The 26,299-nt window shown below is 43.8% G+C and overlaps 1 protein-coding gene across 1 annotated transcript in view; it reads right to left on the reverse strand.

Annotated features, from left to right (window-relative positions):
* USP43 (ubiquitin specific peptidase 43) overlaps nucleotides 1-26,299 on the reverse strand; it is a 125,445-nt gene that overhangs the window by 33,385 nt on the left and 65,761 nt on the right. The window contains exons 4-7 of the mRNA XM_054978260.1: nucleotides 24,579-24,671; nucleotides 17,056-17,191; nucleotides 12,429-12,573; nucleotides 1,195-1,357 (exon numbers count right to left, since the gene is read on the reverse strand). Coding sequence (XP_054834235.1) covers nucleotides 1,195-1,357; nucleotides 12,429-12,573; nucleotides 17,056-17,191; nucleotides 24,579-24,671 — 537 coding nt within the window. The remainder of the gene's footprint in view (nucleotides 1-1,194; nucleotides 1,358-12,428; nucleotides 12,574-17,055; nucleotides 17,192-24,578; nucleotides 24,672-26,299) is intronic.

Below are 26,299 nucleotides of genomic sequence, written 5' to 3' on the forward strand. Positions count from 1 at the left end.
TCTGAGCGGTAATACGGCCTTCAAATGCAGCTCTTCAGGACTTCTGAGCTGGGAATGTTTAGCAGTCTCCTCAGGGAGAGGGCCGAGTTAATCCAGGACCTTGCTGACGTACACATTTAGCATCCTGCCCTATTTAATTATTTATTTATTAAATATATCATTCGCTCTCCCCGCAAAAGGGCTCACAGCAGATCACAACGATTAAGATACATAAAAGATAAAACACTGTTAGCTTAAAATAAATTACAGTTTGTTAAAACGTCCTAAATGCAGCGCACATATTGCACAATCTCTGTGTTGGGCTGAATGATTATGCCATCAGGGTTGCTTCGAACAGAGATTCTCAACCAGTGTAGAAGTAATCTAGATAAGATGCAGGGTTTTTGTAGCAATTACTAAGAATTTGCTGTCCCTCAATCCCCAAGTCTGTCTGCAAGTATGACATGCTGTCTCTACCACAGGTAATCCATCTGTGACGTTTAGCATGCTAATAGTTAATTGGGCACTAGTTGTTTTTTCCTAATCCTCCATTCCCCCTGCCCACCAGCAAGCGTCTTTGATATACCACTTCCTGCCAACTCTATCTTGCCAGGGATTATCCATTAAAAGCACAGAAATAAAGTTTACTCCCAACAATACTAATGCAATGTTTAATGTCCTTAAAATATACTGTAAATGATACAATAACAGAATTCCTGTTATTTCCTCTGAAAAAGTGGGCTTTTTGTTTGTTTCTATCATGGCAGGCCTCAGGTTCTTTGATAGAGTGAATGGTGAGACAGAAGATACTGAAAGGTTGAGAACCACTGGCCTAGCAGAGTCATGAATGGATACCTGTTGTTCTCCACAATCCTGCTAGACCCTGTGCAGCTACTGCAGATCCACTGTTGTGGCAGTGGCTAAAAATAAGGAAGTTTGTAATAACCATGTAATGTGAAGCTGCATTAACAAGAAGAAATGGATACTTCTGGTAATAAACAGATTTTCCTAGTATAATGGAAAATCTTTTCTGAAGAGGACAGAAATAGGTGCCTTCTCTAGCAGGGGCTTGCAAATCTGAATGGAAGGAGCACAACCTACTGATGGGCTGCAGCACAACTCATGAGCCGGGTTCCTGGCTAACTATGCCATCTTAGTGCATGGACAAAGGCCAGGTGCCTGTTTCTGAAAAGGCCTAGCAAGAGCTCTCCTTACCTCACAGCCTGCTGCCCTGAACCAGCCACATTACAGACAAGGAGCAGGATTCTGCCACCTCCACCACGGTGTAAAAACTCCGATGAAATGGCCCCATTATGAGTCAACCGCTGGCCTTCTGGCTCAGAAGAGTTGGGAGAAGATGGGAGGCTGTGGGGACAACCTGGAAAAAGAAGTCAAGAATAAAAGTGAGCAAATCCCCAGGCAAAATCTTCTCCATTGGGATCTGCTTCAGGAAAGGACTTAAATGCAAAACCTGAAAATTTCTTGTCACAAACCACCTGAGGAAATAAACACCCTATCAAAAAGGCAATGTTAGAGGAACAAGGATTTGACCGAACTCTAACAACACAAATATACAAGGGCTTTCTTACCCACACACACCCCTCATGCTTCTGCCATGGTGCTATCCCACATGGATGTGGTAGTATTTGTGTGAATATTACAGCCACATGGGCGGAGTTACTGCGAGATCCTTCCCACCCAATCAACATCCTACTACAAGGAAGTGGAAACGATCCATCTGACAGGCCTGCTCACATGATTGCAGTATTCACTAGGGGTGTGCGCAATGAAAGTCATGAGCAATAAAAATCACGAAAATAACTTTTCCCTGAGCTTACTTGTGACTCCCCTGAAAGAAACCACTAGTTCTGGCTGCTTCATAGCCGTGAAACTCCTCCCTGTGGGTCTTTTCCGAGTTCTGGCATTTACCAGTAATGCATCATGAGCTCCCATTTCACTTTGAATGTGTACTAAATTCTTCCCTTACAATCAGATCACCGCAAGGGAGGAGCAAAGAGCACTCCCAGCCAATCCCAACAAGAGCTGCCCTTCTCCTTCCCCCCTCCTTGTATAGGCTGGAGGGAGACTTTTTTTTCTTGTGGAAAAGCCTTGGCTTGTTCAGGGACCCATAGAATTATAACACTTCGCCCCATTTGCTTGAAACTTGGGGGTTCTTTGAAGGACAGGCAGAACACACTCCACTGCATGTTTGGAAACATTTGACTGAAAAACAATGACTCCAGCTCTCCCAGAAGGGAATAATGAAAGTACAATGATGGCTGGGGGGTAGTGGTCCTGCAACGGAAGCCTTCCTCACATTCTGAAAGAAAACAAACAACAAACCACAAGGAAGGGAAAATATACAGAATTTTCAGTGGAAAGGTTTTAAAAATGTTAGTCACTGCAAGAGTAGTGAGTGACATTAAATGAATGCGGATAGGATTTGGTTTTTTTAAATGCTGGTGGCAAATTGGAGCCCTCCTGCTGGCTGATGCCTGATGGTCATTTTACGAAATAGTATAGAGAACTTAATTGGAGGCACAGAGAGGAACCTAATTTGCAGATCTGTAAAATCCTCCCTGTTTGTTCAATCTGCTTGAAATATAGCGGTTCTTTAGATAAGAAGGACTGTATTCTGTGTGGTTTTGGTGCCATTACATGCAAAAACAGCTGCCCCAGAGCCTCTAATTGGTACCCCCCTCCTCTTCCCCATTGAACAGAACGGCCACAAAAATCATGAGAACTAACACATTTTGGCACTGACCCAGCAACAGTCCTCCAGAAAACTACCAGTCACGTTAAATATTTTACTCAACAGCCCCAGATCCAAAGCCACAACAAAAATTTTCTAGATGCATGACCCTGGTATTCACACGCATATCTAATCTATAGGAGAAGTGATTGCCTGATGACTGATGTGATTGTTTGTGTGTGTACACACAAAGGAAGCTACTGATCTAAAGCTTGAGCCAGCTAGATATCCTCAGTCTGCACAAGCAATTTAAGGCAGATTCACACACATTCCATGTAAACTGCTTTTGATCATGCTAGGGACAACTTACACAAGCCTGTAACTTTTCCCCAGCAGTTGGGCTGGGAGCAACTTTCAGGGAGAAAAGAGGGGGGATTAAAATGCCCCTCTCCTTGTCCCTGGCCTTTTAAACTGCGGCTCTAGAAAAAAATTTTAAAGTCAGCCAAAAAGATCTCAGAACATGTATTTACATCCCAGTTCTGCTCAATGCCAAGTTAAGGTGGGAGGATGAACAACTTAGCTTTTTAAAAATAAAAAACAGGGAAGTGATAACTACAGAAATTCACTTCTTGAGAATCTCTGCTTCCATTTAAAATGAAGAGTTTAGTTCACACCACTATTCCTGTAAAGGAAATACTTGATAGGGTGTTGGGGCACCATCTGGGCAGAGCTCAGAAGACAGAAGGTTGGCTGCATAATACGGCCAGTGGCCAAGGGATTGGGCTTTCATGTACTACACAGCAGTAGAACAAAGTATGTTATACAGTAAATATTGCAGAATAATGGATAATAAGAAAATATACAAAGCAGCTTAATTTGCAAGATAATGAGTGATTCCACACACGTTGGATAATGCACTTCCAATCCTCTTTATAGATCATTTGGAACGGATTTTTTCATGTGCGGAACAAAAAAATCAACCTCAAACGATTGATAAACTGCATTGAAAGTGCATTATCCAACGTGTGCGGAATCAGCCATATACAGATTGCAGAATTCAGCTTTTTCTCAGCAGCAAATCTGAGCTACTTCGGCACAAAATTTTGATTTTTTAAAAAATACTAATAATAATAATGCAGAGTACAAGCAGACCCAGATTTAGATAAAACACTGAGCAGGAGAAAAAGTGTTCATAACTAGAAAGGCTGTTTACAATGGGAAAAAAACTGACTAAAGATCCTCCTTCAGTACTTTTCATGGAAAAGCTAGATACAGTACTGTCAGAAGCCCATGGAATACAGGATAACCTGCCTTCGGGACACAGCTTTGACTAAATGGTCCAGATCAACGCCTTCCAGCTCTGTGATTCTGCTGGAAAAAATGAACATTAACACTCTAACAAGCCACCTAAGAAACCCCCCCTAAGGGGGCTACTCATTATCACTAGCTGCGAGCTCTCAGGCATAACCAGTCCAATCTGCACCCCAATTTGCAGCTTGATCTTTTCATCTACCCAGATTCTGAGCTGCACAATTCATCAAAGCCACCTGGCACCAGGGCTATCCAAAAGGCAAAAATCTCTATGAACTCCATCTCCCAGATCTGCGCACGCTGTCTCCTCTGATGTTTTTCAATTACCGGCTCTTGTTTAGCCTAGAGAGGCAATAAATCACTGCCACAGCACTTCAGCTCCAGTCTTACTCCTCACTTTGCATACACAAGCTAATTGTTCCCAAAATACAGCCATCCGGACAGACTCTCCACCAGCCTCAAGGCTCAGCTCTTCCCATCCTCCTCTCACCAGCTGGGCAATGAACCTGGTTTCACCTCCAAGCTACCCACCAAGGTTCTGAAGACACAGTGATGCAAAATCCAGATAGCAGGCAAATATCAAAGCATTTGGTGATATAGATGAATAGCGGGAGTAATGTCACTAAAGGACATTCACAGCCAGTTCATACAATCAGTAGAATCAAACGGTGAAGGTTTTGCTGGACTGTAGCACTTTGCACTACAAGTGAGAAGTTGCAGATTTGAACATTCACCCATACCAGGGGAAACAACACATGAAAAAACATTTGCAAGGGAAAGGATAGACTGGATCCTTCTCCTTCATATGTATGTGTGTGTGTGTGTGTGTGTGTATAAAGCACCATCAAGTCACATCTGACTTACGATGACCCCTGCTGGGGCTTTCAAGGCAAGTGAGAAACAGGTGGTTTACCATAGCCTTCCTCTGCAGAGTCTTCCTTGCTGATCTCCCATCCAAGTACTAACCCTGCTTAGCTTCCAAAATCTGACAAGATCGGGCTATACCATGCCACCTTCCCTCCTTCATATGTATGTAGGTAAAGTAAAGGTAGTCCCCTGTGCAAGCACCGAGTCATTACTGACCCATAGGGGGATGTCACATCACGACGTTTTCTTGGCAGACTTTTTACGGGGTGGTTTGCCTTTGCCTTCCCCAGTCATCTACACTTTACCCCCAGGAAACTGGGTACTCATTTTACTGACCTCGGAAGGATGGAAGGCTGAATCAACCTTGAGCCGGCTACCTGAACCTGGCTTCCACTGGGATCGAACTCAGGTTGTGAACACAGCTTCGACTGCAGTACTGTAGTTTATCACTCTGCACCACGGGGCTCTATTATATGTATGTAAGGGCCTTTTTATAGGGCAGCAATTAAATGCTGTCACCTCATCTCACTCACAGCCTGAACTGCTATATTACAGCCCTTAAAAATCCTGCTCAAATGAGTTGACTGATAGCGTACACAGGTTCTCATCTCAAAAACCTGCCCTGAGTCCCTTCCTAACAGCACCTCATGGGTTAAGCCACATCAGCCCCCAGAACAAAAACAAAGATGGTGCCATTGTCAGTAGGCCCCTGTAAAGCAAAGAATACCCGGGGACACACAGATAGTTCAATCAATTGTGCATCAAAATACAGAAAATGACCAATAGATAGGGTCCAGCAGGAGTGGATGGAAAGTAAGGTCAGCAGTTCACAGCTGATCTTGTTCACAGCTGATCCTGCCACTTCCAAATGGGACAAATTCAGTGCCTAATGGTGAGGTGGATGATCCAGGAGGATAGCTATATGCATTCTGTTGATTTAAGCCTCTTTATGAGAACCCCACAGACATGAATCTAGGGGACATATTTTCTATAAGCTATTGCAGGAGTTCAGCTAGATTATTATTGCTTTTAAGTCCTCTGCCCCCAATTCCAAATTGGGGAGTCATCAAATTAAGGAAAATCCCAAGAAACAAACTTTAAAAAAACTCTCAAAGGGCATCTAGTATACACATGAAGTTTCCTCATAGTGAATTTGAACATCAGTCCACCAATTTCAGGCTGGAAATGCTTCTCCAGTGTCTCTCTCCAGTGTCTCAGGACTTTTACATCAGCTACTGCTGGGTTCTTTTAACTGGAGATGCCAGGGACTGAACCTGGGCCCATCTGCATGCAAAGGCGATGCACTTCCACTGAGTAATAAAAATAAGAATAATAACAACATTCGATTTATATACCGCCCTTCAGGATGACTTAACACCCACTCAGAGTGGTTTACAAAGTATGTTACTATTACCCCCACAACAACAATCACCCTGTGAGGCGGGTGGGGCTGAGAGAGCTCCTAGAAGCTGTGACTGACCCAAGGTCACCCAACTGGCTTCAAGTGGAGGGGTGAGGAATCAAACCCGATTCTCCAGATTAGAGTCCCGCGCTCTTAACCACTACACCAAACTGGCTCTCAAAGTAAATATAATGCAGCAAGCCTTTGGAAGACAAAAAACAGCAATTAATCTACTCAAATTAAGACTGCTAAAATAACACAGTCTTGGTGGCCTCCACAAAAATTAACAGAGAAGGTGTAAGGAAAGGCTCGTGGGAAATTTCATACTTGAAGCAACTGTGATGAAGGCCCTGTTCTATGTAACTGCCCACCAAACTACAGAAGCCTCAAGGGACATGAAACAAAACCTCTCTCAATGTGCTCAAGCAAGTTCCTGATACAAAAGGGGGTCCTTGAGGTACCCTGATCTCAAACTATTTATGAGGCGGCTCAAATGCCAGATTTGTATCTGGAAAACCACGACTCAGACCCTCGGTCTGCCATGGAAGCTCACTGGTAGCCTCGGGCCAATCACTCCCTCTCATGTTAACCTACCTCACACGTTGTTGCCAGGAAGATGAAAATGGAGGAGAAAGGAATGATGTTGCAAGCTACTTTGGGTCTGCATTGGGTAGAATATTTTAATGAAAGATTAAAGCCAGCAATTTGTACTGGGCATGAAAATGCATAGGAAGCCCAAAGAAGATGTAATAGTACTGACGTGCTCAGTCCAATTTGCCCCAATCTAAAGCTAACTTTAAGTCCCCTCTCATGGCTCAGATAGAATAGCATCTACTCAATCATTAACATGGACTTGGAGAGAGGATGTGAGGGAGAAGTTAGGGAGACAAAGAACTGGTGACACGGTGTGTTCTTTTGAGAGACAAAGGGACCACAGCAGTGCCTTTGATGACAGCCACATACATGACCCACTGAAACACTTAATGAAAAAGCAGCCTCAAGCACAGATTTGACTGGAATTAGCAATGTGAGTTCCTTCTGCCATATACTGCAGGGTGAGATATGCTGGCCGTGATTATTTTTCCTAAGCTACCGCCATTAAAAGCAATTCAAAACTGTATTTCATTACTCATAGAGAAGTGACTGGGTATAGCTACTATCCTCTCTTGCCCTCTCTGCAAAACAGTGGGACTCAAACCAAAGCCCCAGCAAGTTGAGGAAAAGAACACATTTTCTCCAGGCTCCTACAAGCTAGGCTGTAGTATCATCACCACCACTCATCCCAATTGTAAACTTTTTGATTGAATGTGGCTATCAGTAGGGCAGTAAAACAGTGGCTTGGATCCAGTGATACACAAACAGAAACATAAATGAACATAATCCAGGTCTAATAGTACCTTAAAGACCAACTAGATTGCCAAGGTATGAGCTTTCAGGAGTCAAAGCTCCCTTTATTAGATAAGAACAGATTCACTTGTGCAAGATCTTGCGCAACACCCAGCACTTTCCTCATTATATATTATAATGTCCAGAAATTGATTGCACAAGATCTTGCGCAAGCAGAAACAAGTAGGGATAAAGTAAGTTTGACTTCGAACAAGCGGCTACCACATTTTGGGGGGGTGGTATTTCCACTTGTGAAAGAGCTCCAATGCAAGTAGAAATCTGCTAGATTCATTCCAACACTATCTATTGATTAGGCAGAAAAATACTACTTTGTACACTGAAGTAAGAAAGATCCAGAGGAGTTAGCCATATTAGTCTGTAGTAGCAAAATAGTAAAGAATCCAGTAGCACCTTTAAGACTAACCAACTCTATTATAGCATAAGCTTTCGAGAGCCACAGCTCTCTTCGTCAGATGCATCTGACGAAGAGAGCTGTGGCTCTCGAAAGCTTATGCTACAATAAAGTTGATTAGTGTGGACTCTTTACTATTTTGAAATAAGAAAGATGACCCTCCCTCCAATGGCCTGCTGAGAAGTTAAGAAGTTCATTGCCCTCCAGAAGTCAATGCACATAAGATTAGTTACACATCAATTAAGGGGAGGCCAAAACAGGAGAAAGAATGAAACACTCTGCTTGAGCTCCTAATGGATTGTATTGTTACGGTGTACATGAAGTGTGCATTCCGTCCCCTTCCCAGAACTCTCCCAAACACCATGTAGAGGAGAGTTAAGCTTCTGCTCCCCTTACTGTGAGGTTCAGGGATCAGATGCACAGCTTCCTGTCACCTGGCCCTGAATCTCAGCAGTCAGAGCTCTGGGCCACTTGTAATTCAGGGCTGAACTACTAGGTTCAGAACTAGCCATGAAGAACTCCATTTGTCTGACCCTGCAATTCATCTTTCTTGTGCTACAGAGGGAGGGAAAATCTTCCTACTTCTCATTCCTCAACCCCTGCAATTCTTCATTGGGAGGGGGGGGGAGGGTGCAACTTGTACAAGATTAAAGGAAAGCAACCCTCCACACTGGAAGCTTGACTTTTACATGCTACTGCTCCTCACTCTTCTCTTGGATCTAAGAACTGCAGGATTGTTCCAAATCTGTACAGATTTCTTTTTGTTGTCCAAGCTTCCACAGTGGTTGCACTTTGCCTCTCGTTGCTTCTCTGCCCCTTCATGATTCTGCCCCGACTGCAACCTCCTGCCAATCCAGGATTCACATCTGTCACTGACTTGAGCTCCTTGAATCTCTAGTGGCATTTAAAGACTGAAAAGCCAATTTATCTTGATTCAAGCCTGACCCTTTGAAGGAGGGATGGCTTGGCTGCCTGCCAGGCCCAGGGAAGCTAAAAATAACTTATTGTATTAGTCACAAAATAGAAGCAAAGCCCATTTTGGCAAAATGTAAATTGTAAAATGTCATGGATGACAGGTAGTAAGTCTCTAGAGCAGCCAAATAAAATTGGAACGGACCTCCAAAATCACAGCTCAAAGGTGGCATCAGTTCACCAGTACCCTGCCAGGTCAGCATGCTCTATGCTCCAGAAATGTGGGAAGGTATGAGATCTCTATGGGTTTTACCTTCCTTGGGGCACTTTCCCAGGAGCCTTAAAGCATCACAGGTACCCGTCCTTTCTTATGTCTTAGTTCTCTTAGTTGAAGCAACAGGAACAAAAATTGGAAGCAGATTAAATGTTCAGAAAGACCACTCATGCAACCCTCTGACTGGCCAGGACTACCTCAGAAGGCACAAAAAGGAATTGCTAGATTCAAAGTGTCTTCACATCAAATTTGCATGGCAAGTGAAAGGCATAAGGTATCTGATGCATACATTTTTCAGAGGAAGGAAGATTTTGATACAGACAATGCTTTCAAGCAGCATAATCCTAGGCTGTAAGGCCAGGCAGAAGCACTGCTCTACCTTGTTCAGGATTCAATTTTCTTCTACCCCTGTGAATTCACTTCAGTGATCTTCTGTCAAATTTCAAAGGACTTTGTGGAGCAGAATTTAAGGTATAAATAGGGATCCCCCTGCCACACACAGAGGCTTTTTTCTCATCTTGCCTTGCAGGGTGTTCTTGGAGAGATCAGGACGTTTTTCTAAGTGCCACAGTTGCCCACTTTTAGAATCCCATAGTTTAGGATCACTGGAAAAGTGTACCTAGATGTTTACTAAGATTCCCAGCTGTCTGCCAGTTGTGAACACCAGGGGAGAAAAACTACAGTCCCAAGGTGTGCATTTCTTCCGCTCAGGGATTGTTTAAAAAGTGCAGTCAATTTTTTATTAGCATTCTGCACCGTATCTCCCTACTTCCTTAGATCTGATATACCCCATAGAGTTCAATCCTTTGTGCAGTGGCATAAAAATGAAGAGCAGTCTGGGGTGGGGTGGGTGAAATGATCCCAGATCATGACAAGCTTGTGCAACCACCTCTGGACTGCAGTATTTTTCCAGGTATTTGAATCCAATTTTATTGACTAGGACAAAAGCACATCGCGAGGACTGAAGGTGACCCCAAAACAAATGAATCTGTGGCCAGGAAGTAAGTGAGATCTCTGGGATTACCTGGCTAGAGGTAAGAGGCATAAGAAAGCACCTTCCTGAGGGAGGACCAGGAAGGCATTTGGTCCTTGCTCCCACTGGGTTGTTTTAGGTTACTGCAAAAGATTAGTTAAAACCTCTCAGACGGGAAATAAAGTGGCGGACTTAGCAACTGCTTGTTTAATAAGTGGCATTTACATGCACACCGTTCTTCACCAAAGTTTCAGCTCAGTTTGTAATCTTGCACTTGGTTCTGATTACAGGGGCTCCCCCTCCTCACAGGCAACCAGCAGCTTCAATACCCTTTCAGAAGTTGCCAGAGCTTGTTTGTGAAGCCGGTAGGAAGGCAACTAAAAGATGGTGAGAAACGCCTTTGCCTGGTAGACGGTAAAGCTGCTCGAGAAAAGGAGGCATTTCCAACTCTGTGGGGAGAAGAAGGTCTTCCCGGTGGCCTCATGATGCAATTGGAATTATGGATCTTAATAAGGGTCTGTTAAAGTGACAGACCCTCCACGCCCCCAGAGCCCATTCTTCCTGCGACTGCCTGCAGGGATATGACTAGTGCTAATCTGTGCTGACTGAGGGCAACTAGGGCAGGGTGATGAACAGTCCCTGCCTTTGATTAAAGATACTGGCTGTAGAGTGATCCCACTGAGGCAGTGCCTTTGTATACCTGACTTCATCCTTTCCTTCACACTGGCTTTTGAATGCTGTTGTGCAAAGCATCGTGACCTTTACAGTGGCAGCCCGCGTGCAATCTTTGAACAAACACCAATCTTGCGGCCACTGGGCAGATACTGAGCTAAGTGCCAATTCTTGGGGCAGGTATGTTGGCAATAATATCTCATCTTGGGTTCTGAATACGGGAACCGTCCCTCCTCAGGGCTGCCATTAAGATACAGATGCCCCGGTGTAATGGGGTTCCTCAATAGCAGATCTGTATGCTAAGCCCTAGATATGCTGCAATCAGAGACAAAACAGAAGGCAAATAGGGAGGCTATGGAGGCACTGGGGTAATCCCTGCAGATTACCTCCCCACAGTCACTCATATCTGGCGTTTTTTCTCCTAGCTGAGGGAAACATGCTTGGGGAGAGCAGGATTCAGAGAGAGAAACAGAGGGAAGGGGAAGTTCAGCTCCTCTCAATTATGCACTCCTTTTGCTCCTCCCACCTCTACCTCATACAGGACTGTGGTAGATCCTGGCTTAAAATACAGAGGTCTGCTGCTAAACTATCTAGTTGAGCCCTCAGGCTGAGCTGAATGTGGAAAAAATGCTGTTAATCTCATAGGAGTAATGGGATGAAAAAACCGGTTGATTTTCCTGTTCATTTCCCTCCCCCATTTTAATAAAAAAGGAGTTCATCCTCTTGTGCCACACAGCTGTATGTCACAGCCCATAAATTGCCAATCTGGAGAGGAAAGAAGGATCCATGGGCCCAGTCACACGATACAAACAGACCTGCCTCTCCAGTGCAACACTACTGCCCACTCCTTGACTCAATATATGGAGGGTGCTGCATGTCTGTGTGTGTCTGCATTATTTTCCTGATTAGCGAGATACCTCTTTATGTAAGGAGGGAATACCTCCTAACTTCTCCTCTCTTCCCATGTCCATTGAAAGAGATTCTCTTTCTTGTCCCATGCTGTCCAAAGGAAGGGGCTACATGTACATCATTCTCCCCTCCAATGGGGAATTTCCCTATTACGTCCATGCAACCACGATGCTGAACTAATTGGCCATGGTATATGGAAAGTAATGCTTTAGAATGAATTCTTTCTTTCTTCTACAAGAAAATGTTGTGAATGGAATCCATCTCAATAAACTAAGATTTATATTTTCTACAATCAATTGCTTGAAGATTTTACTGCACAGGGGAAATGCTTCTAACTGGGTAATTCGGCTACCAAATGAAATATGTATATGTTATGTGCCATCAAGTTGCCTCCGACCTATGGCGACCCTATGCATAAAAGACCTCCAAAACATCCTATCATTAACAGGCTTGCTCAGATCTTGGAAACTGCAGGATGTGGCTTCTTTTATTGAGTCAAGCCACCTCATTTTAGGTCTTCCTCTTTTCTTACTGCCCTTCCACTTTTCCTAGCATTATTGACTTTTCCAGAAAATCTTGTCTTCTCATGATGTGACCAAAGTAAATGAAATCTAACTATTGCTGATAAGCAGGACGTACCTGAAAGGTGGGAAGAACTGGACCGGTTAAAGGAGAGCGGAGCCTGAAAAGCATAGATGTTGTCACCCTCTGTGATGGTGGTCAGATCCTCGTCATCTGAGAAGGAACACTGGAACCCAGACTGGCCCAACTCTGCCAGGATCACCTGCAATACAGAACAGCAGACCGGGGCTCCCATCTTGCACGCTTGAGATATCTGGAAAAAGGACCCTCCTTGGTCTGCAGGAGCAGAGCCAATACCAGACCAACTCATAATGGGTCGCTACAGGAAGTGAACAAGAATAGGAAGCAACGGGGGACAAACAATTATGGCATTCCAAATAAACATTTTGTCCAATACTCACTTGGCAAAAATTATGAGACTCCCAGCAAAACATATATTCCAAGACCGCTTATGAAGTCAGATGCTAAGCCAACCTCAAAATAAAGAGGATTACTGAAGTATCCAAGCAGAACAGCAGGGTAATCAGTTCCAGTAAAGAACACAGTTAACCCTTAACCGTAGAAATTATCTCTGTTCAGGTATACTACAGATACTGAAAAACAGGGGTGGGGTAAGGGAGTGAAGTCGTTCCAGTTTGCGGAAGCCTCAGTACATTTAAAATTCTACCTATATAGCAGTTACAGCAAAATTTCTGCTCTAATTATTGCTCAAAATTTCTGCTCTAATTGTGGTTTGGTTTTCAGGCCCAGGGCTGTAGTGAGGATCGCTGGCACCTGGGGGCAGCTCCAGGGCTGTTTCTGCCCCCCTCAAGCACTTGTGTGCACGCACAAAGCGTGCATGTGCACCCAGACTGCATGATGACATTACTACACATAATATCATCACACAGGGCATGCCACTGAGAGCCAGCTGCTCCATCAGCATGACAGGCAGCTGGGGCGGTGCATGGGTGGCCTCCCAGCCCTTCTGTTCAGTTGCCCCGTGTGCCGCCCCGGCCACCTGCTGCACCTGGCCCACAGCTGCTGTGCCTGGCTGGGACTGTGTGTTGGCAGCGGCAGCAGCATGAGGCAACTGAGCAGGAGGTCGGAGGTGGGACGCGGGTGCTCAGCCGCCAGCGCTGCCACCACCATCTCTGTGGCATGCGCTTCCAGACGGCAGCTGCGCCCACCACCCCCTCTTCATTGGCGCTGGGGGCAGGCAACTCCCTGCCCCTGTAGATCTCCCCCTGTTCAGGTCTAGTTTATAGAGAGGCCTGAGAAACTGACACATGTAGAATACAATCAGGGAAATGAGTGTCAAAATTAAGCGGGGAAAAGTTGATGGATCGATTTCTATTTTATCAATCCAGAGGAGTTAGCCATGTTAGTCTGTAGTTGCAAAATAGTAAAGAGTTCAGTAGCACCTTTAAGACTAACCAACAAGCTTTTGAGAACCACAGCTCTCTTTGTCAGATGCTTATGCTACAATAAAGGTGGTTAGTCTTAAAGGAGCTACTGGATTCTTTACTATTTTATCAATGGGGCACTGTCACAGAAGGCCCTGCTGAGCCATGAGCACCATTCCTCTTTGGGTCCTTCAAGAGGTCAAAACACTCAGCAGGTGTCCCAGTTCTCCATTCAGCAGTGCGCTGCTCTCCCAAGCCCACCAGACCCCCAGAGGGGTTCCCTGCTTCAATCTGAGTATCTAGGCTGCCACCAGCAGATCAATTTCCCACAAAAGGGCCAGCATTCTTAGCACTGTCTGTACTGTTTTTTAGAGGCTCTGCCCACATCTTCTGCTTTCACTCCAACTACTCTTCCTGCAACTGCACACTCCCAGGGATCTAGCGATCTAGTGACCAAACACATCGCTTCCCTTGGTGCCCTTTTAGTAATGCATTCCAGTGGGAGTCATTGTGATTATGGAGAACAAACTTCCAGCATTCAAAATAAGAAGAAACTGATTAAAAAGAAAATGTCTACGCACAACAATGGCTCAACCAAGGTTACAAAGTAAATGTGAGTACATGCATTCTTCTGTCCCTTCTCTCTAAACATACCCTGACTGTTGCTATTCTAGGCAACACTCCCTATTCTTAAAGTTACTGCTTTCTATCAGTCATTTGTTACCTTGAGTCTTTGTCCACGTTGCCTGCCCTTTGTTAGTACCATCTGCTAATGGCAGCCATGATGAAGCTCATGCACCACTCCTTCCTTCAAGTTGTTCCCAGGTGGAATCACCCCAAATAGACCTATTTCCCTCATGTCCAGGAAATTTATTCTCTCTCTCTGCCTACACCCCCTATCCAATCCTTCTCTTTCTGTCCTTCCCTGGAAGAGATAGAATCTTCCATGTGGCACCCCCAAGTCTCTGTCATCTCCTACATGTCACATTCCTGCCAGGGAGTGAGATAGCCCTTTGATTGTTTTCTGCTACCTTGAAGTAATTACATAACCAAGCCTTAAGTACTGGGTGCTTGTGAGAGCTATCAATGGGATAAGCGAGTCTTCAGAACAATTAACCTCTCTCATTTCCTGCACTGGTACTGACAGACAAACTTCTTGGAATGAATGTGGGGGGTCTGTAGCCCCAGAACTCTCATTCACATGATGCAGCCCAAATTGGAGAGCATTTTTCCACAGGTACGCTTTCACAAGATCACTCAAGTCCATCCAAAAGAGGAAAGATTCTTCAACTCATTTCCTGATCTGTGACTGATTCTACTCCTCAATTAACTCTTTTGTGTTACACTTGTGCCACCTGTCTTCTAAATTGTGTCTGGACTCTCCAGTGTGTGTGACCCACTGCTCCATCCATTGCCAACTCCATTGGGACTCATAGTCTCAGGTTTCTCTGTGTTTGCCTTCCTATAACTGAATGCTGACCTGCAAACCATCATCTTACCACATGACAAGATCTGCAACCCCCAAATTCCTGCGCAATTTACACATTACACTGTGAGGAGATGTCAAAGGCACGTACACATACTCAGATACACATATACACTTGGGATGTTACAGCAGAAGTGGGGGGAAAGATGCAGAACTCGCTCACAAATCCATTTTCCCTATGACTTCTGAAGCCACCTTCAGAATCTTGTGCTAAGCCATTCTTTTTATCCTGGATGAATTAAGAGATGTTTACACATTTTCAAAATCAGATGCACAGCACTTGTCTACCAATGATCTTCCAAGTAGCATGAGAAATGAGCAACAGAGACAAACTTCAATTTCTAGAAGGTAACAAGGTGCAAACTTTCAAGCCCTTTCCAATATGCACCTGAACGCCACTTATCAGCAAAAGTAACACAATGGTGTCTTTTAGTGCTCTCAGAGAACTATTGTTTACTCTGCTCTTCAAACACACTAAAAAAATAGAAAAACTACCCTATGACCATCTTGAAAAGCATGCACAGAACAAGTAGTAGTATGAAAAAGGCATCTTGTTGCCGTATCTAATTTCTCTGTGTAAGAAGTAACGGATGTTATGCTGTCCCTTTAAGAGGGGGGCTATGAGACAGTCAGCAAGATTGCTGAATGGTCTGTTCATCCTTCCTTTCTACTATCCTGGAGCTATTCCTTTGGCGTGCAGATTGTTTTCTCAGGGACTTCCTCTTTCTTGCACCAGACCTTTCTGCTTCTCCATCTTGCCACTATGGGTGCAGGGCATGCCACCCCGCATCTCTTGGCATCCCAGACTAGTTAGATAGAACAGAATGCTCTCTCTACTCTTTCCTATCCTCAATGGAGTCTCTGGACAAAAGGACTCATATTTCTTTTTCTAATGCTTAAACCAGGCTCTGCACATGAGTTTGTTCCTTAGCACCCATTCTACATTCATGCTTCATATGTGCTCTGCTGCATCTATTCTGCTACTCTGCTAACGTTCTGTGAGGCTGCTATTGTTGTTTTTGTTTGCCCACAAGCACCAAATAGCAACTATAGTATCCTCCAGTGGGATGTGGCTCGACCTAAAGAAACTTCAAGAATTGCATCCCACCTCTTCCAGACATCACCGCGCTACAGTACGTCCCTGAAACATCAACAGTCCCTAGAGGAGGCTGCCAGAAGAACCTTTCATGAAAATATCTTGCCTCTTCTTGTCTTGTTGGACCCCTTCAGCTTTTGTCCCATGTGGAAATCCCTTCCACTGATTTAACAATGAGGCTTGCAACAAATCTTAGGCAAAAGAGAGGTCATTTTATTAACATCTCCTCCTCCTCCTCCACGCCTGCCAAATGCCTTCTACTGCCTTTCCAAGACCTTTTGGGGAAGCTCGTTTTTGTCCTCTTTTTCCTGATGGATGGAGAAAACATTGCAGAGACACATTTAAGTGACCTATCCACTGGTATTTAAGGGGTAGCAGATGTGCTCCGTTTTGAGCCTGTTCACAGCCACAATCATATTTTAAAGACTAGTTATTCTCCAGCCAACTACCAGTGATGTCATCATGCGGCTAAATCAGTTCTGGCTCTCAACAATATGCTTAATACGAGGAAGAAGAAGGGTTGTTTTTCAAATTTTAAAAAGTGCCCATATGCAGCTGATCAGGGCTACAAGTAGCAGAGAACCCGTATGAGAAAGCTTAGCTTTGGAGAACTAGGTCATGTCCTTCCCAAGCCCTTGTTCACACCAAAAATAATAGCTGGGGATGAGCTCAGGCTATAGGTACAGTACAGATAGGAGGAGAACTCATCTGATTTACCTGGTCAGGTGAAATCTTGCCTTCTTCTGCCACCATTTCTCTCAGTTTTGCCACTGTGCTGAAGAGAGGCACAGCCAGGCCAACACGCACAAATCGATGATTCTTGGATTGGAAGACAAGAGTGACATTCAAGGGTCTAAGAGAAAAGGGAAGGATCTTAGAACTAAAATGCACTAAAAGATGCTTAAATTTTCAGCCAACCTAATGTGCACACGCACACACGCACACACACACAAAATTTTGTACCTGAGAGAGACTTCTAGTCTGTAAGAAAGGTTGTATCAGATCTGGAGTTACTTACATGGTCCAGAGTAACAATAGAAAAAAAGAAAACCTGTGTCTTTAGATCCATGTCACTTTGTCTTTAGGGTATACAGACACATGCAAATTTTATGTCAGTTTTGCTACACAGACTTGTGAGAATGCTATCTCAGCAATAAAATTGACAAACCATATGCATATCTAACCATTCAAAAGAGCAACTCGTAGGATTCTGAAGATACCTATCTATAAAAACGTAGGACTGAGAAAAGGATTAAAGAGAAATGAAAGCAAGCAAGGATTTTTAGTTCTTTTCTCCTCTGCAATGCAGAGCTCAGGTGGCTGTGTCCCTCTTATAGAGAAAACCTCATTGTTTTCAAAAGTCCAATCATAGATAAAGCCACAAATCTAGAAGGAGTTATGAGGGTTTATACAGAGAACCGATATATAAAAAGGTGGTGGGGGGAGTGGAAAATGATGTTCAATGTCCCCCAAGGGGTTTGGAAGTGAAAATTAAATGAAGTTCCTACCAAAAGTCATTTTGGAAATGTACAGATTTGAGAAAAATAGCCAGGCATGAGCGTTTGCAGGCAACAGTCTGCTACACAGAAACATGAAGTGAAATAGGAAAGTGACTCGTGTATGTGACATATACCCTCACACAACTGAGGTATGGTCAAGATGATAGATAGATAGATAGATAGATAGATAGATAGATAGATAGATAGATAGATAGATAGATAGATAGATAGACAGACAGACAGACAGACAGACAGACAGACAGACAGACAGACAGACAGACAGACAGACAGACAGACACACAGACAGACAGACAGACAGACAGACAGACAGACAGACAGACAAAACAAGACAGAACTAAAATATAATAAAGATATGTTTGTCAGGGTCCTTAAATCCCATCAGATCTCCTATTGCAGGATGAGTTCTTAGGGGTGTGCAATCCGGGATTCGGGGAAGAAGCTGGATTTTTGCTGATTCCACAAGATCTGGCTTTCCCAGATCACATTAGAGAATCCTGATCCTTTCCCTGTACCTGGTTTGAGGCTCCCAAATAAATCCACGTACATCTGGGTTAATTCAGGAAATGTGGCTTGTCTGTTTCCCTTGCAGTTTCCTTCCTTTTGGAGGGAGGGAGGAGGCAGGGAGGCAGAGGAAGGAGGGAGGGGAAATGAGGCTGGGAGGGGGCAGTAAGTGGCCAGTCCTTGCAGGAGCTCTCCAACCAATGGAATTTTCTGAGAAGGAGAGAGCCTTCCTAAAATTGCCCTGCAAAGAGTTAAAAAAACAGGTTTGTTTCAGAGCAAGTGAAAGTGTCCACAGAGAGAGAGGAGAACGAGGGTTTCCCAAAATTACCCCTCACTCTCTCTTGTAATCTGAGGCTAAGTGGAATCCATTTTATAGAACAACTGTGCTTGCTTGCCATTGCCTTGTGCTTGTGGCTGGGTACTTGCTCGGTTCTGTTCTGTGGTATTTTCCCAATGTCTCTATGTTCTGCCTGCCTGCTGTGAATGACACTGGTTCTGTTGAGCTAAGTTGCAACAGTGTCCCTTGCTTCAGTTTGGTTTGGGAGGAATAGATAAGATTCTGATGTGGGACTGGTGTCCGTCCTTCACTTTGTTTCTGGAATGATTCCATTCCCTTGCTTCAGATTGGTTGTGATGGGCTTTCCTTGGGTTGAGCAGGCATTGGGAGTGTGCTTCTGGCCACTGGCATCCTTGTTCTTACAAGCTTGTGCCCTGAGAACCAGTTTGAAAACCTTCTTGTCATAGGGAACAATGGAGAATGGCTCTGGGAAGCTTGTTCAGGGGCACTTGGGTAGTGGGGGGGCTTCAGTTTAGTTCTGTTGGGCTATCTGTGTGTGCAGCTTGCATTTGGGAGTGTGTCTTGGCCATGGCAGCTTTGCCCCAGTGTGTTTCTGCAGAGGGAGTCAGCTTCATTAGCTTTTTTCCCCATAGGAAACTATGCAGGGGATGGGGGCAACTAGTTCAGGGGCCCATAGAATAGGACCCCAGGGTCCAATCTTCCTGAAACTTTGGGGGTCTTTAGAGGACAGTCGGGAGTAGGTTCCCTGCAAATTTGATGAAGTTTGCCAGATAGGCCCGGACAGTTTTCCCCATAGGTAATAATGGCCAAATAAAACCAGATTTCTGTGATCTGTCTAAGCTGCATCAGATAACCTTTCCTGGATTTTGGTAATCCCAGATTTGGGGGGTGGGGGTCCTCAAATCCTGGATCTGGATTTCCCAGATTTTTTAAAATGAATTTTATTGAAAGATCTTTAAAAGCAAGTAAAAATTTTAAAAGGGATAAAAATAAAACATTGTTCTATTGTTATCGGAATAAAACTTCTCATTTTTTTATGCTCCTTTTTCCCTCTTATGCTTCAAACCCACAAATTATTAGTTCATTTTTTTTAGTTCAATGCAAAAAGTCAATAAGGGGATTTCCCAGATTTTTTTTCCCCCCGGTGCACACCCCTATGAGATATGCTTCAATTAACACATGGTTCAACTGAAGTCATGTTTAACTGTAAAGTTTTGTCAGCCTGCAACAGCAATTATCCTAGATTTCAGAAGGGATTGGTCAAGTTTAAATGTGGTACGATCAATTTTGGTGCAAATAGTTTCAAGTCCTGGATTTAAAAAAAAAATTCTATGCCTTCCATTTTTGAGCATCCTCATTACTCCCTAAAACTGATATTAGAGCCCAGCTAGGGCATCATTTCTGTTAACTCTGTTTACTCCAAGTAGTAACTTGGGTTGTTAGCATCCTTGTTTAGTTTTCCCCAGGATATGCAGCATATACGTCCTAGGACCCTCAGGATAACGTTTTGGATCTAGATGAAATTAGGAATTTTCACCAACCGCCCCTTCCCACTGCACACCCACCTCAAAGCATCCCTCGGGATCCTCTCTCCGCCAGCAGTCCTTGGAAATCAGAGGGCTGCAGTGGGAGAGGCAAGTGAGAAAGTCCTGTTCCAGCGGTAGAACATCAGTCTAGATCCATCTCAATATGATACATGAGGTGGTGTGGCATTAGAGAGATGAATAATAAATGCAGGAAGAAGATACAGCCCGCAGTATGTCCGATTTCTCAGCTTTGATATTAATTAAAAATATGTAGAGAAATGATGTGAATGTTTACTTGGGTGCTAAGTCCCACACATTTGAACAGGCCTTACTCTCAAACAAGTGTGCGGAGGACTCATAGTTCCGAATCTTGCTGATCCATTTTATCTAATTAAAATTTCTGTTCATTTCAAAAAAGTTTTTAATATACTTCTACACCAAGAGAAGTTGGTTTAGAAAGAAACAATGGGCCCAACTTTATTTCTTCTTTTTAAAAATTCATTTCTTAAGGAAGACCTAGGAATTCTAGAAAGACGTTTAGTGTAAAGCTGCCAGTTTCTCATTTCCCAGGTTTCTGACTTCCCTGTGGTGCATCACGGTAGGCTCTGCACTCAGGGGAGAAAAAGCTTAAGATGCTGCTGGTTTTAGGCCACTGGCTCCCTGCTGTGCATAAACAGTTGCCAAGGTAGCTCTTTCCAATCCAGAAGCCTTTTTTCCTCTAACACCGTTTCTGATTCACCGTGCAGTGCTGAAGACAGGAAGACAGCTCTTCCCCAGCCCCCTGCAGTTATTTCCACAAACTGGACCAGGAGACTGCTGAATGGAAGAAGAGAAGCTCATGCACATCTCAGTACCAAGCAGCGTATTTTCTCTTGCAGGAAGAGAAATGAAACAGAGGTGCCGAAGCCTGAACTCCCAACTCTGAACTGCAGTGAACTGCAGGCTGTTTGCAGAACTCTGAAAAACACTGAAAAGGTCAACCGTCCCGAGGCCTTCCTAGGATACCCACAACTTTCTTCTTGTGCCTGGCAATCTAGCACAAAACAAAAATCAGACCCCGATGACATGAAGATCCCAGATCCACTTGGTGTACACAGCCAGTGCTTGCAGTCTGTTGGTCCCTAACAATCCTGAGGCTTGCCAGTGAGAAATTCCCACTGACGCTGTTCCAGAGCCTGGAAATTCCGACTGGTGATCCTGAGCAAGCAACCTCTGATCACAAGGGCACAAATAATCCCTGGGTGATTTAACCGAGTACCAGTGTGTTCACTGACAATGGATTACAATTCTCAAATTGTTACATAAGATAAACAGGAATCGGCATCTTAAAGTATAACAAAATTTACTCCGGAATAAGCTTTTGTTGGACTAGAATTCTTCAGATGCAACTTCACATTACTGCGTGCTTGCCCTGAACAATGAACATCTCCCATCTCAACAACTGACTGACAATGGGCCACACAAACATTTAAGTGGTTTGCTCATGTTTAGCTTAGATCAGCCTTGGGTTAGCCACTTGATCTTGTACTCAAGTCCAGAGTTAACATCTCCTTGACACAATTATTTGCTCCAAAAAAGCCCTGGGAAGATCTACAAAAGAAAAGAAATCTGAATCATGTATACACATGGATCTTTAGATGTACTATCCACTCACTTCTCCTCTGAACACAGTCTTGTGCTCATGTATATATACACATAATCCTCTGCCAACCATTGCTTCTGTAACGGAGAACAACTGGGATCTCTCGGAAGACTGCCGTAAGTATGGGCAAGCCCTCTAACTATATAAATGATGGTACAAGGCATAAATCACAATGTTCTTGCTGGAGGGGTGTGACTAGCTATGACAGCAAGTTTTTAGCTACAGAGGAAATAACTGCTTAATTATTTGTGACTTTTATGAGACATATTCTGCTTGCAAAAACTACTGTAGCAGCATTACAATGCAAGGCACACTTTTCTGCTATGCAAAATTGCCTGACACTAACGTCACACCTGAAGATTAACCCCCACCCCGGTTTTTCCACCTGCTTGTTTGTATTTCTTCCTTGTGCTGACTTGCGCAGAGGCAAGTTTCTGTCTGGAAGGGATCAAGAATCTGCAGAGATGACTTAAAAGTACACAAGTAAACAGAGTCATCTGTGTGAATGGCCACGAAGATCCTTGCAATTGTCTGTTGACTCCAGTAGAAGTAATAGCAGGCTGTTTGCTCTGATTTCAAGGAAGATTGGGTGTTAGACCTGGATAAAAAGAAAGGCTGCTTTCTTCTTAAGAAAGGAAAGCAAAATGCAGGCACCTCGGTCCATGATTGCTCTGAATTGAACTAACCAACAGGAACACAGTGGCTGAATCTTGTGCACTGCCTGATTTTTTAATGAGACTGGCTGTTGCTTTAGCTGTTTTTTAAGTGTCACCGTTCCACATTTTTAACTTGGAATGGTTAGCCACTTTGGAGGGGCTGAGATGGCAAAAAGGTGGCACACAATACTTCAAATAAATAAGAAAAGGAGCTGACAGGGGAAACTTGCCGAGAAAAAAAAATCCAAGGTTTCATTGGTGCATTAAAAGTGGATGTAATGATTTTAAGTAAATGTGTGTATGTGTCTTTAAATGCTTGGTATAGTATAGATGAAGAGTAGGGGTGAAAGAGAGGGATGAGTGAGTGATATGATTGGTTGATGTGGGCGGAGTGAATGCGGTTTTAGACTGAGAGTGGAGAGAAAAGATTTAGTCAGGGCAAGAGAGGCAAGCTGTGTACAGCCTTAGTATTTTTAAGCAGTTCTGAGAGAAATATGACCTACATGGAAACCTGAACTGTGTGTTTGTGAAAGAACATTCAGTCAGGGTAAAACAGGCAAACTGTGTGTGCGCCTGAAAAGAAGTCTTGTAATTGAGAGAGAAATTAATACCAAAATCAGGCAAGCTGTGTGCAGCCTGAGTTTATGTTGTCTGAGATAAATATAACCTGTGTGAAAGCCTAAACTGTGTGTTTGTGAAAGAACATTCAGTCAGGAGAAAGCCCCCAGCCCCAAACTCACCTGGGCCGGTGTTTGTGGGCTCGCGCAACCGGGGGAAGAAAGCAGGAGCGGTTCCTTGCCAGCCCTGAAAAGACGCGCGTCCCAGCGTCGTGCTGGGAGGCGCAGTTTGAATTTTCCCTGCCAGCCAATTAAGAGAGCCGGCTGGGAGCTTGCAGGGTGGGAGCCGTTGCCCGACCTGAGTGAACATGTTTTCACTCAGGTCCTCCTACCAGCTGTAAAAGGCAGGGCCGGCCAAGGCTTCTTCAGTCAGCTCCGGAACAGCGATCCCCACCCACCCTCCGCATGAATTAAGGCTTGGGGTTTTGTGTTGCAAGTTGTATCGATTAGTATGGTTGTTAAGATAGATATGATTGTTGCACAGCAGTGTATAAGTGCACAGGTTTGATGTACTGTTTGTATTTGCACAATATTTCGTTCAGCTACTTGTCACAACTTTAGGTGTGGCGGTTTGGGCGTTGGGCACCAATCCCTTGGGGAGGAACAGGGCCTGCGTGCACTGTTTCCCCATAGATGGGTATCCCCATAAGGGGTCTTGGACCAGACTTGGCAGTGGGAAGCCCAGCTCGGGGGGCTGACAGAGCAAGCCTGCATCCAGGTGACGGGGAAACCACACAGAGGCTACCGCCCAGTGTGGCTCCCTCAGCCTTCATCCCGTGGTTTCCCCTCTCAGCAGACAGGCTGAAAGGGTGAGGAGGAGTCATCCACTGGCAGGCAGGTCAGCCGATGTTGGGATCCGTGCCCTACGCTGCCAGGGCTCCTTCATTTTGTAATCAATAAAGTTGTGGCCTGTTTTCTCCAAAGAAGCGTCAGCGTGGTTTTTCCTGCTGGTTGTACCCGGCCGTATCAAGCTGGCCATGCAAGCAGGCAAACTGTGTGTGTGCCTGAGAAAAGGTCTTACTTGTAATTGAGAGAGAAATCAATATCAAAAGCAGGCAAAGTGTGTGTAAAGCCTGAGAGATCTGTGTGACTGAGTTTAAGTAAAGTAACTTCAAGAATTTAGAACTACTCTTTTGAAACCATCAAGTTTTAGAAATAATATGAAATGGATACGCTTCTTATAAAAATAAAAGTTTACTTTGTTTGTTTTATATATCCCAGAATATTTGTCATTCCCCCATCCCATTCCTAGCCACATAGTACCACGAAGGAGCCTGATGCTTGGGCATGTTACTAAAGAGGAAATTTAAATGAAATATCTTGGAATATAATATTCCTGGTGGCAGCAATCTACCCAGAGGGTGTAAGAGAGAGATTAAAGAAAAAAACTACCCAAGAGAAAGAAGGGGTCGTAACAGTAACCATCTTCATTTAGGTTACACAGAGAGGGCAGAATTAGCATGCGACATGGCTCACATACCTGGTTTGACGCAAGGGGATGGGCAGCGAGATGCACAGGAAGGGGTCGAAGGTGTTGCTTTGCTTTAGGCAGTGAGGGCAGGTCAAGGAAGACCTGGAAAGGAACCAGAAATCAAAGTCAAATCTCAGGTTAAAGGATACCAATATTAGCACAAAAAGCAGGGCTGGCCTCACACAGGAAATTCTTTGAGTATGACGCTTCTCTTTGGCCACAGGGCTTAAAAGAGAACCTGTGGAATGTAGAAAAACGAGGCCCTGAATGTGCATCCATTATCACACTCGCAAACTGATGTTTATGTAGAAGCAAATATGACCCAGGTCAATGAGACTTGTTTTCCAAGAAGTATATTTTAGGACTGTTATCTGACAGTGCAATCCAAAACAGAATTTTGCCCTTCTAAGCCCAATGAAGTCAATGAGCTTACAAGGGTGTAACTCTGTTTAGGATTGCACTGTTAATCTCCTCCAAAGTACCACAGCACAGCTATGTACTATGCCTTTCGGGATCCTTTTAGTCTATGCAGAGAAGCCTGCACTCCCATATTACTATTTCCACATCGGAAGTTGCAAGCAGAGTCACTGGGATATTATTTAAAATAATGATTTAAGCTGCTCTGAAAAACTTTTCTAAAACATAACATGACTGGTTATTCTAAAACTATATATAAAGCGGCTTGCCATGCACAAATGTACAATGCTAGTTCCTTTTCCTTCTGGGATAGGTGGCAACAACTTTTATTAAAAGGGTACTCAATCTTCATGTTTCTGTAGCCAATTCTATTCCAGAACTCCTGAGAAGTTAAAATTACAGTATATTTTAAATTTTAGTTGAGTAACTGTGTTAATCTGTTGCAACTAAAGACAAAACACATTGACCCTTTCAAGACTAGCAAAGTTACGGCCAAAACTTATACGGGCAAGAGTTCACTTCATCAGATGTATTCCCAATAAGCAAATATATATAGAAACACTAGGATTAAAACCCCATGAAATGCAGGAGATAATCATTTGTAACACTGCTATGCAAAATTACAGTGAAATCCTAAGAAGTTACTCCAATCTAAGCCCACTGTTAGTCTTTTGCCACAAAACATAAAAGGAGTCTTATAGTACATTCCTAAACAGATTTACACTCTTCTAAACCCATTGAAGACAATGGGCTCATCAGAGTTAAATCTGTTTAGGACTGCATTGTTAACAAACAGGAGACTTGTGTCATCTTAAAGAGTAACAAGTTCTTAGTCTAGAACTATTTTTGTGGACTACAGCTTACTTCATCTTTATTCCATAAACATTTATGCTAGCACAAAAATATCAGGTGCTGCAAGCTATTGCAGGGGGCAGGGGTGAGTATATTTTAAAGATCTTGTTAAGGAATGAAATTTTTCTCACATATAATGGACGGGAAGAAATTATTTGGGGTGTTTTCACACAAACACACATGGCTAAGTTATTTCGCACAACCCACACTGACTTCACTGTAATAATGAGATCCCATTTTGCCTGCCTAGCACATCTCAGTTCTTCATACTGAACTGTAAAGAGTTTCTAGCTTCAACTAGAAAAGAGTAGGCTTGAAAATCTTTGCCACAAACTTGTCCTGGGTTCCTGGCTTGCATATTTTCCCTTGCTGGATTCAGTAATATGAAGAGGAGGCTGTAAACTTGTATGAGGCACTGCTCATCCTAATCTCAATCCAACGCCAAATTCCTCTGTTTGAAA

The sequence above is a fragment of the Eublepharis macularius genome, chromosome 4 (assembly GCF_028583425.1).
Source record: "Eublepharis macularius isolate TG4126 chromosome 4, MPM_Emac_v1.0, whole genome shotgun sequence".
Taxonomy (NCBI): Eukaryota; Metazoa; Chordata; class Lepidosauria; order Squamata; family Eublepharidae; genus Eublepharis; species Eublepharis macularius.